Genomic DNA, 15594 nt, shown 5'->3' with positions numbered 1-15594 from the left:
CACCTCGGGGATGGTGGAGGATGAAGATCCCAATTCAATCTCTAGGGTGAAAAGATTTCAGGGATGGGGCATTCTTGCTACACTGATTCAGCAAATATTTTGCTAAAACTGAGTTTTACAAGGAAGTACACAGATGAGCCGAGGAGATGTTTCAGAAGCTGACTAAAGTTTGGCTAAGCAAAGAATCTTTGTTAATAGCTTGAGGCCTTAACAAAGGCCTAAACAAAGGCTTAAACAAAAGAACCTTGAGGCCTAAGTTTGGAAATAGTATACTGCTTTCAACGTGTTGTATACTTATTGTCAAAGCAAGTTAGGTCAATCAATGAGCGGTGAAGTTACATTGCAAAAATTGTCTGTGTGCAGAAATGGAAGAGATTATTGTGAATAATTTTTGCAAACAATATATTATAATCTATCCTAGGGACAAAACAATTCATGTTCTTTGCATATGCGAAATGCACGTTTGCCCCTGCTCTCAAAGTTTTATCCCATTAGCAGGTCAGGCTTGAACTTCAGGACCTCATGATCTAAATCAGGTCTAGAGTCAGATGACAAACAAAGATATAGCTCTTGAAGTATATCTCCTCTGGACTTAGAGATCTCTGAACCCAAAAGAAAAGTTATTTTCTCTTCACATGCTCAGTATCTCCTCGTCTTGGTGAGAGAAGAATAAGATAACCACAATAGAATTTCCATTGAAAAATGAAAAAAGTGGGAGGCTTATAGCAATTACTGCTCCATAGTATTTCTGAAATTTAGCCAGGCAAACATTGCGGACTCCAGATACCAAGAATGTTCCTTGATTAGAGCCCACTTCTGCTTCCTGGGAGTGGTGAGAGTGGATCCCCAGTCCATTGCTCTCTGGGAGTGGTGAGAGTGGCTCTTGCCTCTGATCTTGACTCTGCCTCTGGCTTCTTAGCTTTGCCTTCTGAGACGTTCTTTCCTTTCTATAAGAAATGGCCCATGTTTGCAGCTGAGTAGTCTATTTGGCTCACTTCCTGTACATAGAAACCTGAAGCTCAGGAGCCTCTTTTCATTTTGAATTGCCACAGTCATTTCTAGTCCAAGCTGATATAGCTCCCTTAAAATCTTTTTGGGTCTCCTATGTAGCAGAATATAGTTCACTCCACTAGATAAAAAACATATCCACAGTTCTTTGCAAAATAGACTTTCCTACTTTGAAGGGCATGTCAGGATGCTACAGAACGATGTTCTTAAGATTCTCCTGGCTAACCCGGTGAAACCCCGTCTCTACTAAAAAATACAAAAAACTAGCCAGGCAAGGTGGCAGGCACCTGTAGTCCCAGCTACTTGGGAGGCTGAGGCAGGAGAATGGTGTGAACCCGGGAGGCGGAGCTTGCAGTGAGCTGCGATCCAGCCACTGCACTCCAGTCTGGGCAACAGAGCGAGACTCTGTCTCAAAAAAAAGAAAAAAAGATTCTTAGGTGCCTTGTGGTCTGGCTGATAGGGAGTACTAGGTACTGCCTTAAATATTCTAGGTCTTGACAAATGATTCTTACAGCCACATCATTGATTTGACATTTACCCTGAAGCCATTTTTGGTTTTAAAATCTTTCTTTTTTTTTTTTTTTTTTTGAGACAGAGTCTTGCTCTGTTGCCCAGGCTGGAGTGCAATGGCATGATCTCAGCTCACTGCAACCTCCTCCTCCCAGGTTCAAGCAATTCTTCTGCCTCAGTCTCCTGAGTAGCTGGGACTACAGCACCCACCACTACACCCAGCTAATTTTTGTATTTTTAGTAGGGATGGGGCTTCGCCATGTTGGCCAGGCTGGTCTTGAACTCCTGACCTCGTGATCCACCCACCTCGGCCTCCCAAAGTACTGGGATTACAGGCGGGAGCCACTGCACCCAGACTTAAAATCTTTCACTAGTGGATAGACTGTTTTCCAACCCAGCTAGTTCTGAGCGCTCTATGTTTCCTCTAAGTTCCGCTCACATATTGGAGACTTACTTCTTCCTGAAGTACATTGCCATACACAACTAGAAGAACATACTGACACTTTCAACATCCTGTCTAAAGATTTCCTTAGCCAGATATGCAAGTTCATTACATACAGTTTTCTTTTTCTTTCTTTCTTTCTTTTTTTTCTTAGACAGGGTCTCGCTCTGTTCTCTGTTGCCCAGGCTGGAGTGTAGTGGCATGATCATGGCTCACTGCATCTTCAACCTCCCAAGCTCAAACGATCCTCCCACCCCAACCTCCAGGGTAGCTGGGACTACAGGCACGCGCCACACCACCACACCTGGCTAATTTTTGTACTTTTTGTAGAGACAGGGTCTTGCTATGTTGCCTAGGCTGGTCTTGAACTCCTGGGCTCAAGTGATCCCCTCACCTAGGCCTCCCAAATTTCTGGGATTACAGGTGTGAGACACCACACCTGGCCCATTACATACACTTTTCTACCTTCTAAGTTGCCGCAGACAAGTTTTGCCAATTGATTCACCACTGCATTACTCAAGTGGTCTGTTTTATACTCCTATAGCAGTCTCTTCACTGTTTTTCTAGTATTTACTTGCTAGCCGATCCCAAAACTGAAGCCACATATTCTAGTTTTCTGTTACTGCAGCATTCTACTTCTGGTATCAATAACTATATCAGTCAGACTTCAATCAGGAAGGCAAAGTCTTTATGAGTAATATGAGATAATTAATATTTATGGGTATTAGAACTCATGTAATTATAGAAGGAGTTGGGCAAGTGAAAGTTGGGAATGGGGAGTTAGAGGATTACAGAAAAGGTTGTCACCAAGCAGTTCTTTTAAAGCCCTGGCATGGGTGGAAATACTTGCATCTGCAAGGGAATCTGATAAGTCAATTCTACCTAAGGGGCCAAAGTGCAATTATGAAGGGGAGGCTCATGGAAAGGGGTCTCTGAGAAGCTGTTGGCTGTAAGCAGCTATCACCTCTGTGGTTTCACCTGAGAGCATCTGGTGATAGGCATGGGCCACTGTTGGTCATCAGAGCCAGCAGTTATAAAGAAGAGCTGGGTTCAGAGTAAAGGAATGTGAGAGCAAGTGAGGATGTATTGGACACATCTACACCTTTCTTTCTCTGTATGTGATTACAAAACAACCTTCAGTGAGTGATGACTATTGCCTTTCAAACTTGCACAAATTCCTCTTTTGGCCAACTCTAATCTGGAATTATACAGGGAAAGAAAGTCTGGGGAACATAACTCCCAGAGTAACTAAACTGGCAACAGGGTAATCCAGCATACTCCCTAAATGTCTGCCTAAATTAGGTCTGCAATGCTCCTCAAGGGCCCTGAGCAGATTTCAGAAAGGCTCCAGGAGTTAGCTCGGGAACATTGACAAACAAAGTCATGAGGCATTTGGGTTATAAGACAGCCTTTGTTTATTTGCCTAATGTCTTAGAGGAGCACTGGCTAGGGAATCAGGATGTTGCAATTGTGGACCTAAAGCCATCACTCACTAGATTCATTTATCATGAGATTCATTCTCCACTCACTAGATCCACCAGTCACCTTGCCCAATTTGTTCAAATTATCTGGGCTTCAATTTCCTCATCTATAAAAGGAGAGCAATCCCTCCTGGGCTGCTTTCTCTATACACTGCTTTCAGGAGCCAGTTGGTAGCCGTCAATGCATTTGTTAAGCTGATGTAATGAATTCATGGACATGCAGAGAGCAGCCATACATAGTGAGAGTAGCTGTCCTTCCACAGAGTAGCTGTTCTTCCATAGAGTATCTGTCCTTCCACAAAAATTTGGTCAACCCCTGCTGCCCTGCCACAGTTTTGCCTAGGAGGTTTGTGCTGTTTCTGCTGAGGTAGGAAACTCATGGAAACCAAAGCCTCGTGGCTTCTCCTTTTCAGATCTGCCTTCCCAGCTCTCTGTCCTCAACAGATCCCCTTTCTGACACCAGGCAATGGGTAGTGGGGAGGAGCAGTTGAGACTTGAATATCCCAGACCTTCACTATTTCCTCTCCCTACACACTCTACCCACCCCCTGCCATCCATCCACGATTTCTACCTGCCTAAATTCTATTCATGTTTCAGTCTCCAGCTCAAAGATTATTCTCTTCTTCCTAAATGTTTTCTGATTCCCCTCAGCTGGATGCAATCTTTTCCATTCCTTAAACCCCCAGGGCAGGCTATCTTTGATTGCACTTACCATACCCTGACAATACCCCAACACATATACCTTTGAGTACTTATCTTATTCTTCTACATTCCTGAGGCAGGGAACTTGCTTATTAAGCTCGTATAACAAATAAATAATTTTTGGCATACTTCACATTAAAATGTAGACAGAACTTAGTACATACATATTTGGTGAATTGAGTTCAAAGAAAACAAATTGAGGACATATAGCCACATGTTGGTGTCCTAAATAACAAGTCTATAAGGACACAGTTGCCCACAAGAAGAAATAGAAAAATGAAGAGTTTATGATTCTCAGCCGGGTGGGTCTCTATTATTACGAATGTTTTGTCTTCACTTGATAAGGTCTCTCCATCATGTTGATATGATGACCTCTGAGACGGGACAGTCCAAATAGAAGCTAGATCTCAATCCGCCTATACTCAGAGGTAAATGATCTTTATAGAACTCCATACTCCACAGCAGAGGATGCAAATGTTAACCAGGGCCTCTGTTTAAGTTATGACTGGAGCTGTCAGTGAGCTACATCCTCTCTAAGAGACAGTCCATGCACCCAAGATAAGGTTTCAAGAGCCCTTTGAGCCAGGAAAATTGTTTGGCCAAGTGTCTGTGTCTTTAGTCATGTACTCTCTGGGTTGGTGGGTTCTTTTCTCTCATCTCAGAATAGTTCCCAAAGCAAAACTGATATCAGAAAATGTTCGTGTTATCTCTCCAGTCTTGAGCAAGTCACTTCCCCTCTCTTGACCTCTGTTTCCTATAGAAGGAGGCAGATAGAAATAGCTCTTAAAGGTCCTGCCCAGCTCTGATATTCCAGGACTCTATTCTGAGCTACAGGCTGAATTCCCAGGGCCCCAGGCTACTGGCCTTCTCTTGTCTGCTTCTAAAAGGATGTATGGCTCAGATTTTCCCATGGGCCTCAGCTGGGGCATGCTTCCTGTTCTCTGGAATACTGTGGCTCTGCAGGTGATAACCATTTATCTGCCATTACGAAAAGGTCCTTAAGCCCAGACGTTACAAGGAGGGAGGTCATTTATTGCAGACCCTAAGTAGTATCTCCCTAATCCAAATGACCAGTGGGTTCATTGAAAAGTTCATGTCCCAGCCATTGCAAAACCCAAGAGGCCTTGGGGATACCAAGTTACAGAAAGAAGGCTGTGTAGCTGGAACTGTTAATGCCCAAGGCATGACTATTCATTATTAACAAGTTCAAGTTCATCAACAGGCAGTAATCTGAGTGTTAAAATTCCTGCTTACCATCTTCTGGTTGGTTTATATAATATATGACTATGATGATTTGTTAGAATTCTGTTAGACTATGATGACTACTATGTCCGAATTGGAAAGGAATCTAGAGCTCAGCTAGTCTAAACCCCTGTGTTTACAGGTGAATAACTGAGAGCTAGAAAGGAGATGGCCCAAAATGCAGGATATGGCAGTGTCAGGAACAGGACCCAGGACCTCCAACTGCCAGGTTCCTATATATCATATTACTCCAAAGCAGAGGTCACCAAGATGGTATACTCTAGTTCATGCAGTTACTCACAGAAGAATCCCTTTCCCAGGCCCTCATTCTAAATCTATTTAGCCTTTTTTTATTAAGTTCTAGCAAGAGCAGTTTAACTGGTTTCTAATTCACAACATATTAAAAATAAGCAGACAGAAAAGTACAGTGAATAGGCTGATAAAAAGACAAGAAATAAAACACTACATAAAGAAGATTTCAGAATTTCAAGGCTTTATAGTCCGGCAATGTTTAATGCAGGTCAAGTGACATTACACAACTCCATATCCCCAAGATTATCACTTTAATGTAGTATCACAATGGCTGACATTCATAACAATGTCCCTGGATCACCAAGAAAGGGTTAGCATGTTTCACTAGAGAAAGTGGGTACTTCTTTAAAGAACTTTTTAAAAAAGTGTTACACCGAAAAGAAAATTTTTAGTTACAGTTAGGTAAACCTTTGGCTATCTGGAAAACTGAGTCAGACAAAATAACACAGCAGCTGGGGGTTCAAGGAAGTGACATTTCAGCTGTGTGCAGATAGGCACATTCTACAGTAACAAGACTGGTGTGAGTTTGGCTGGTATCTGCAGAGAAGAGGAATAAATAGCAAAGCCATGATCTCATCTTCTGTTTACACTTCAATTCCCAAAGTTAGTGATTAATTGTACTTGTGTTTTGTTGCCAGGGCAAATTGTTTTTCTTTAAAACTCCCACTTATTTTAAATAAATAAACCATTAGTTTCAAAACAGAAGTGTCAAATGTCAAGATATTTCTGACATGCTAAGCTAATGAACAAAACAATGAATTCATTAGAAGCTACTAGAGATAGGCAGCCTTTGAGAACTTTAATGACTCTGAAAGGCAGCAGGAGTCATTCTTGGTAAGAGATTTTTTTCATGCATCTTGGCTAAAATATTAGTCCAGAGGTTGCAAACACAAATACAACTTATAAGAATTGGATTAGGTATAAGATAATTGAGTAGGTACGTCAAGAATTCATACTCAAATAAATATACCAACTAGCTATCATATGAAGCTTCCCAAACTCCTGTCTCACATAAAATCAGCTTTAGGCCACCAGTTTAGGATCTTTGCCTGGATCTCTGAATTCGCTCAGAGCCTCTGGCTCTTCCAAAGAAGGGAATTCTTTTAGCAAACAGGCATGTTTTTTGCATCTAAGTCTTAACACGAACATGTATACACAGAGATACACATTCAAACTACTTTTGGATGATTCCAATAAATAGTTCTGTATTAAGACTGCCTATTAAACATTAATGTTCACTACATGACTTTCCTGCTTAAAAGTTTTCAGTGTCTTCCACTTACTCACAGAATTAATGGCATTCAAGGTCAACCATAATTTACTTTCCATGTATCCTTCCAAGTACATCTCCTCCTACAATCCCCACAGACTCCCTGGCTACTCACTGTTCACAGAATGGGGCTTGTACTTTTAGTTCTTGTAAACAAATGTTTATTGGATAACTACTATGTGCCAGGTCCTGTTCCATGAACTGAAGACACATCTCTAAAGAAAATAAAGTCCTCTCCTGTAGCTTATATTCTAATGTGGATTGTTTGCCTGCTTTGAGTGCATATGCAGTGCTTCTGCTTGTATGAAAGCACTTGTCACACTGTATAATACCTGCCTGTGTCTGTGTTCCTCAACCTCAACACTGCTGTCCTGTGCACAGAACTGTGTCTGACTATCTCTCATCACCTCCATCTCATGCTGGGCAGTAGGCACACCTTGGATATCAATGAATGACTTATATTGTGTATACAGTTTCCATTCTTTGGAAATGTGGTAAGTTCCTGTTGCACAGAGAATCTGTCTGTGAGGTATCTAACTTTTTTAAAACTTTCATATTGAGTTGTTTTTAATAAATAAGCCTTTTCATTATTGACAGGAACGACAAATATCAAGTTACTTCTAATGGAACTAAATAAGATGAATGAAACTGATCAGATGTCCACATTGACTTAACCTGTAATGCATCTTTTCTCAAGAATCCTTAACCTCCTTTCTTTGGGTTTCTCAGGCTGACTAACCTACTCTTGGGTGGCCTCTTCCTTTTTCTTTTAAAGATAAGAAAAGAAGCCTAGCTGGGAAACTGCTCACCTTGTTCCCTTTCTCTTTGACCTCAAAGGTAGAAACTGAGGACCAGGTGCTGGCAACCTTCTGTGGCAGGGAGACCACAGACACAGAGCAGACTCCCGGCCAGGAGGTGGTCCTCTCCCCTGGCTCCTTCATGTCTATCACTTTCCGGTCAGATTTCTCCAATGAGGAGCGATTCACAGGCTTTGATGCCCACTACATGGCTGTGGGTAAGTTGGAGAACCGACTCATCCTCAGGTCTCTCTTTCTCTCCGAAGATGAAAACTGCCTGGGCCCTCTCCTTTACGATGGATATCTGTGTATGCACCACATAGATTATGCACCACATAGATTCTACCATTAATGTCTTACTGCATTTGCTCTATCACATATCTATCCATCATCTATCCTCTATCCATCCAGCAATTCATTTTTTACAAAGTGTTTTAACGTAAATTGCAGACATCAGTACACTTCTTCCTAAATAATTCAGCATGCATATTATCTTGCTAGAGTTCAATATTTGTTCACAGTATTTTTTCTTTTTGTGTAAAATTGACATAAAATGAAATACACATATCTCATGTATACATTTGCTGAATTTTGAAAAATCTATATTTGTGTGCAACCCAAACCTCTAACAAGACATTGAACTTTACCACCAGCCCAGAGGGTTCCTTTGTGTCCCCGCCCAGTCAATCTCTGCTCCCACTTCCCTTAGAGGAAACAACTGTTTTCATTTTTTTTTTCTGCTATAGATTAATTCTTGCCTCTTCTAAAACTTCATTTAAATGAACACGTAGAGAATATATTTTGGGGATGAGGATTCTTTTACTCAGCATCATGTTTTTGAAGTTCATTTATGTGTCGCATGCATCAGTAATTTGCTCCTTTTGCCGGCAGAGTAATTTTCCATTGTACGAATATACTAAAGTATGTTTACTCATTCTCTCATTGATGGCTACGTGGGATCTAGCCATTTTTTGGCTCTCACTAATAAAGTTTTTATGAACCTTCTTGTACAAGTCTTTTTACAAACATATGTTTTCAATTCTATTGAGTAAATATATGAGAAGAATTGCTGGGTCAGAGGATAGGTATATGTTTAGCTTTATGAGACATTGCCAGACCTTTTCCAAAGCAAATGTACCATTTTCTATTTGTCCCCCAATGTATGAGAGTTCTGGCTGCTCCACATCTGCACCAACATTAGATGTTGTCAATTTTTTAAAATTTTAATCACTCTGGTGGGTATGTAGTGGTACCTGATTGTGCTTTAAATTACATTCCCTTAATGACTAGCAGTGTTGAACATCTTTTCATGTGCTTATTGGCCATTGGTTTATCCCTTTTGGGGAAATGTACATTCAAATGCCTAGGACAGGGCTTGACCCACATTAGGGGCAGAAAGAAAGAAAGCATGAAGTAGAAGTTAAGAGCACAAGCTCTGTACCCAGCTTGTCTGGATTTAAATCCCGGGTCTGCCACTTACTATCTGTGTGACTCTAAGTTCGTTAATGCCTCCATGTCTCCATTTCATCCTCCATAGAATGTGAATAGTAACAGAATGCGTAGTAACAAATGTGTAATACTTCATGAGGTTGTTATCCCAGACACGGTTATTATTATTATGACTGTTAGAGGATAGTGGTCCCACCAGAAGTCAGGTTGCCTGGGTTTGAACTTGGCTCTTTGTGACCTTGGGTAAGTTGCCTAACCTCTCTGAGTTCCAGTTTCCTAGTCTGTAAAGTGAAGATAATGGCTACCTCTGGGCTGTATGTGAGGATTAAACGAGAGATTGCATGAATCTCCCAACATAGTGAGTGGCCCATATCAAGTGCTCTATAAATGTTGGCTATAGTCTTCATCATCATGCATGTATTGATGGAGAGGCTTTACCTGCCCTACAGATGTGGACGAGTGCAAGGAGAGGGAGGATGAGGAGCTGTCCTGTGACCACTACTGCCACAACTACATTGGCGGCTACTACTGCTCCTGCCGCTTCGGCTACATCCTCCACACAGACAACAGGACCTGCCGAGGTAGAGACTACTAATGATTCTATGCATTGCCCTTATAGGCCACATCCTCAATAACCTTAGATGAGGCTCAGAGAAAGACAGATATGCAGTAGAAATAAGTAAAAATGAAGTCAATGATGCACCTCAGACCCCACATGGATGAAGATGCAGAAATGTCCACCCAGCCTGGAAACCCAAACTTGGGTTCCCAAAGGAGAGAAGCTGTAGACTATCTGGCCATCTTTCTTTCTGGGCAGCATTTTTGCTATATAGGTTGCTGTGTCTTATCCTATTGTAGGCAATTGGTCTGGTCAAGTTAGGGGAAAACTTGGGTTTCCCAGTTCTTTCTCTTTGAGTCATGAATTCTGCTTTACCCAGCAACTCCTTTTCCTCTTTTTTTTCCATGGCCCCTAAGTTCCTCTACAATAAAGAGACCTCAGTCCAAAGGGAAGAAGAGAGAGAGGAAAAAGGCAAACAGAAACAGCCAGAAAACCTCCCATTCCTTCTTTGTTTTCATCTCTCATCAACATACATACTATGCTGTAGTCTCGTGCTTAGAGAGGGATGGGGAAATGGAAGGGTTTAGCCACTTTCTAGGAGGAGCTCTTGGGCCAGTAGGGTAATGGCCACGTAAGCAAACGGTGAAGTGTCTTATGGTCTCTATTTTAACAGTAATGTTTCCATTACATTTACATAACGGAAGTATGGACGTAGCACAATCAGACCTGTGCAGGCAAACACCTCCCCGAGTTGTGACCCTTGACAGAGATGAAAGAATAAGGAGAAGAAGGGCCTTCCAGGTAGAGAGAACAGCTTCTGCAAACAATCAGAGGTGTGATAGAACTTGCAATGTTTCAGGGAACAGCCAGTAGATTAGGGTGGTCCAGGATAAGCATCTATGCTTGAAATCTCACCTGGAAGCTCGGTGAGGGATCACTGGAGGAGGGCAAGTCTGGAGACAAAAGTTTTTTTTCTTCCTCCTTCAGAAGCTGCTATTTGCTTCTGAATAAAACCCTATATAACACATCAGTTTAAAGCGATCTAAAACCGAAAGAACAGGCAAGTGCAGGATTTTTCTTAAAGAGTGTATGTTTTCTATTGTTTTTATTCCGTTGAGTTTTTACTGAGTGTCTACTATGTGTTGAGTACAGTCAGGGCCAAGAATGCTTAGGGCAGCGCAAGCTTTCTCACTCATTTTCTTCATTTTCACCTGTCACCAGGAGCTTTTTAAAATATCATTTTCCTAATAGTTCCTCTCTCCCCCATGAAATTTTAATACCACAGATATACTATATATCTGTTTATGTACTGTATGTCCATCTGTATATTGTGCATTTAAAAAGTAAGACCTTCCCCACCAAGAAGGAATTTTAGCTTTCTTGAGGGCAAGATCGCCCCCATGAGAATGCTTGGGGTAAAAAATGAAAACAGCTGGGAACTCAGGAGACTTCTACCTTCACCTTGTCCTGCAGCTCATAGCTGTGAAACTTTAAGTTAGTCATGCCCCCTTTTTCAGAACCACAGTTTTCTCATTTGCAAATAAGCAGAATGAACAAGGGCGTAGAAACATTGACATCCCAGATCTAGGATGAACTGGCCCAAGGGTAAAGTCTTAGTGACAAATCAAGGTTCCTTAGCAGGGCTAAAGTCATGTCTAGGCTCCCAGGACAGTGGATTCTTGGGTGCAGTAAATGCAGTGGGGAACGAAGCAGAATTTCTGCACTCACAGAGTTTGTAGTCCAGCGGGAGCAAGAAAATAAACATAAAGTTAAGGAGCTGTTAAAAGAAAAACTTGAGACAAATTAAATTTAACAGAGTTTAACTGAGCAAAGAACAATTTGAGAATCCTCCCCTCCACCCACCCTACCACCACCAGAATATGTTCAGACCAACTCCAGGGTTGCTCATGCTGGATAAGATTTATGGGAAGTAGAAGAAAAGTGATGGACAGCAAATGGAAGTCAGGTACAGAAACAGCCAAATTACTTACAGCTTGATATTTGCCTTGTTCGAATGTAGTTTGAACAGATGACCACCCGTGACTGGCCAAAACTCCGTGATTGGTACTGTTAACTTAAAAATCAAGATTTCAAATCTGTAAGTTTAGAAAAAGAGAGGAGATTTTATTCCTTATAAAGTCTTACAGCAGGTGGCCATCCTCATCGTCTGGGAAGCACCACCTCCAGCCAAGACCAGAGACAGGCACTTAAAAGGAGGAGGGATTGAGGTAGGAGCTTTATGCTGAACAGGTTGGCTAAACACCTTCAACAGGTTACAGGAGGAGCTATGAATATTTATGACAGTGGTCCTGACACATGCATATTGAACAAACATGCATGCAACATATGACCCATGTTCATTTTGGGATGGAGACTTCACATTAAATGTATTACAGTTAGGGTCCAAACATCTTTTCAGGACAGGAGGCATTCAGGTGTGCAGCCTCTGTAAACTGGCCAGAACCAGGCCATGGTCAGAAGTCTCTTATCAAGAGAAAGTGACTGAAATCGATGTCTTGTTCATTCAAAGCCATAGTTATGGCTTGTGGAACAGGGTGGGGATCAGCCAGTCGGCATCTGGTAGAGCTGAAAATTGTTTTCATATCACTTATTGCAAGGCCAGTGCTTGTTCAGCTGCTGGAGAAAAAGAAAAACTTTGTAGCATCGTTAGAACATAGTTTCTGCTTTCAGTGCGGGGATGCATGACTTAACCCTTGCCTGGCATGGCCTTAGGTCCTTCATCATTTACAATTTGGTATTTTATTGCCACGAGTAGTCTGTTTTCTCACTCTCATGATCTCTATTTAACATTAATGCTGGTCACTTGTTGTGTCCAAACTGCAGAGAAACAGGGATATAGAAGGAGTGTCTAACCTACCACTCCATCATGGCCAGGAATTCTGTTTTAAGGTTTTTCTGGAGATCCTTTTGCCTCAGGGGGCCCATTAGGTCAGTGGAGGGTTTAGGATTTTATTTTTAGTTTACAGTAGAAGAGTAGATTAGTCTACTTAAAAATCCAGTTAGGTTACAGTTCACCATGTATGCAGAACCCTTCAGGCTGAATTTAAAATATGTAAGAAGGCCAGGCAAGGTGGCTCACACCTGTAATCTCAGCACTTTGGGAGGCCAAGGCAGGCAGATGGCTTGAGTCTAGGAATTTGAGATCAGCCTAGGCAACATAGCAAGGCCCCATCTCTAGAAAAACTACAAAAATCAGTCAGGTATGGTGGCACGTGCCTGTAGTCCCAGCTATTCAGGAGACTGAGGTGGGAGGATCACTTGAGTCCAGGAAGCAGAGGTTGCAGTCGGCCGAGACGGCACCACTGCACTCCAACCTAGGTGACAGAGTAAGGTCCTGACTCATAAATTAAAATAAAATAAAATAAGTAAGAAGGAAGCTTAAGGCTACATTTAATTGAACACAGTGAATAGCACCATAAAGAAAAACAAAACAAAGACAGGGGCTAGAAAGTGAGGGTGTGTGTCAAGGGCCTATAGGAGATGAGGGATCTCCTGAAGTTCTGGGTGGAGGGAGGGCAGGATCACAGAGGTCCAGGCATCCCTCTGACCACTCCATCTCGAAACCCTTCCCTCTCAGATCCCTCTCCCTGACCCCCAAACCAGAGGATCTCATGAGAAGGATCTTCACACAGGGTAAACAGCCCTGGACAGACAATTAGAAAATCTGTGTTTGAGTCTCAACTCGGTAAATTGCTAGACATGAGACCTTGGATAAATCATTTCCTTTCATTGAGCTTCATTTTTCCCATCTGTAAAATGGAGATGCTGATACCTTCCCTGTCTACTGCTTGGGACCATCGGGAAACTCATATAGTAACAGATAAGCAAGGCTTGCTGTGGCCATGGTTGCGATGTGCCATCTTCTCTGCTATGTTTCCAACAGTGGAGTGCAGTGACAACCTCTTCACTCAAAGGACTGGGGTGATCACCAGCCCTGACTTCCCAAACCCTTACCCCAAGAGCTCTGAATGCCTCTATACCATCGAGCTGGAGGAGGGTTTCATGGTCAACCTGCAGTTTGAGGACATATTTGACATTGAGGACCATCCTGAGGTGCCCTGCCCCTATGACTACATCAAGGTGAGCCTGCAATGAACACTTGTCCTGGAGATGCTGGAAAATCTTGGCTGAGTTGGGAAAACTGATATTGCGGAATCTTCACCTTCTTCTCCCAGGATAGAGAGCCAAGCAGCTAGTGTCTCAAAAAGGCATTATTTAAAATAATATCTACCATCTTAATTAGATCTATTTCAGGAATCTCTGATCTGAAATGACCCCCCTGGCCATCAGGGAGGGTTGAGGAGGAGAGTCGTAAGGTTGAATCTGCATTTTAGAGAGGTCTCTTGCTGGCATGCCCAGCCTCATGAGCATGCATCCCATGCTGTCACATAGGGCCCTGTGCACAGAAGGGCCTCATGCTTGGTTTAATAAACACATGAAACTATGTTTCTTCTGTTTATTTTTTTAGCCAACTACCAAGGCAAAGAAGAATGTATGAAATTTTTAATTTGTTTTAAATAAGGGGCCCCGTATTTTCATTTTGCCCCAGACCCCACAAATTATGCTGCTGGGCCCACTTGCGAGAAAAGGCTATGTCAAAGGCAGATAAAGATGGAAGAAATACCACAGGCAAATAACTACTCTATTTGTGGTTATTTCAATATTATAATTAAGAATTTGAGCCATGGCTGGGATAATGGGGAGATATTTTTGAGATGTGTGGAAAGTAAAACCAGCAATTCTTATAGAGTGAACAGCCAAAACATCCAAGTAGAGCTGAATATTAAGGTCTAGCTCAGAAGAGACACTGAGCTGGTGATAAAGATGGGTGCTGTTAAATGTTTAAAGAGGTGCTGATTTAAACTGTGGAAATGGGACGTCCTAGAAAAGAAAAAAAAAGGAAGCCAGAACACAATAGATTATGAGACCTAGATGGAGGAAGAGGAACCCACAAAAGAGGTCAGAAAGAGCCAGAAAACGAGACCGCCCAGGAGAAAGCTGTCAACAGTGAGAGAGGCAGAGAAGCCTGAGAGGACACAAAAGAAAACTCTAGAACTTAGAGCCTGGCCTGTCCCCTACTTGGATACAGAGGCTAAGAGGCAGCTTGGCTGGAGGGTGACAGCAGGAAGCACAGGCCACGGGTTTTCTATTTTGCTGTGTTAGCAAAGTGCCACAAACATAACAGCTTAAAACAATGCCAATTTCTTACCCCCAGCATTGTGTCGGTCAGAAGTCCCAGTGAGCACAATGGGATTCTTTGTTCAGGGTCTCATGAAACTGAAATCAAGGTGTCAGCTGATGGAGCTCTTATCTAAAGACTCTGGAGAGGAATCAACTTCCAAGATCATTTAAGTTCTTGGCAGAATTCAGTTCCTTGCAGATGTAAGACTAAAATTCCCTTCTTCTTCCTGGCTGTCAGCCAGTGGTGGCTCTCAGCTCTAGAAGTTGTGCTTAGATACTTTCAGATTGGTCCCTGCCATCACAGAGAGTCCCTTCCATCAAATTCCTGTCACACTTCAAATCTCCCTGACTTCTGCTGCTGCTACCAGCAGAAGGAAACTGTGGAATGGGCTCGTGTGATTGGGTTAAGCCCACCCAGATAATGTCCCTCATTTTAGGTCAACTAATGAATAACTTTAACACACCTGCAAAATCCCTTTTGCCATTTAACATAACATCACCACAAAGTAACTCCAGGGGTGAAGGTGAACCTTCAATCTAGAATTCTGCCTGCCATAGTGTCTCAGGAGCTACACATGGGAGCCTTATCCAAGCATGCAACCTCTTGGGGCTTCATTTGT

General features: G+C 42.3%; 1 protein-coding gene across 4 annotated transcripts in view; it reads left to right on the top strand.

The window, feature by feature from the left end:
• MASP1 (mannan binding lectin serine peptidase 1) overlaps positions 1 to 15594 on the top strand; it is a 73134-nt gene that overhangs the window by 22074 nt on the left and 35466 nt on the right. For all 4 annotated transcript variants that reach the window (XM_025376791.1, XM_025376790.1, XM_025376789.1 and 1 more), the window contains 3 exons: positions 7805 to 7982; positions 9663 to 9794; positions 13677 to 13873. In XM_025376791.1, coding sequence (XP_025232576.1) covers positions 7805 to 7982; positions 9663 to 9794; positions 13677 to 13873 — 507 coding nt within the window. The remainder of the gene's footprint in view (positions 1 to 7804; positions 7983 to 9662; positions 9795 to 13676; positions 13874 to 15594) is intronic.

This window comes from Theropithecus gelada, chromosome 2, assembly GCF_003255815.1.
Source record: "Theropithecus gelada isolate Dixy chromosome 2, Tgel_1.0, whole genome shotgun sequence".
Classification (NCBI taxonomy): Eukaryota; Metazoa; Chordata; class Mammalia; order Primates; family Cercopithecidae; genus Theropithecus; species Theropithecus gelada.
The sequence above is the reverse complement of the archived record's forward strand: the minus strand, read 5'-3'. Positions and strand labels throughout refer to the sequence as shown.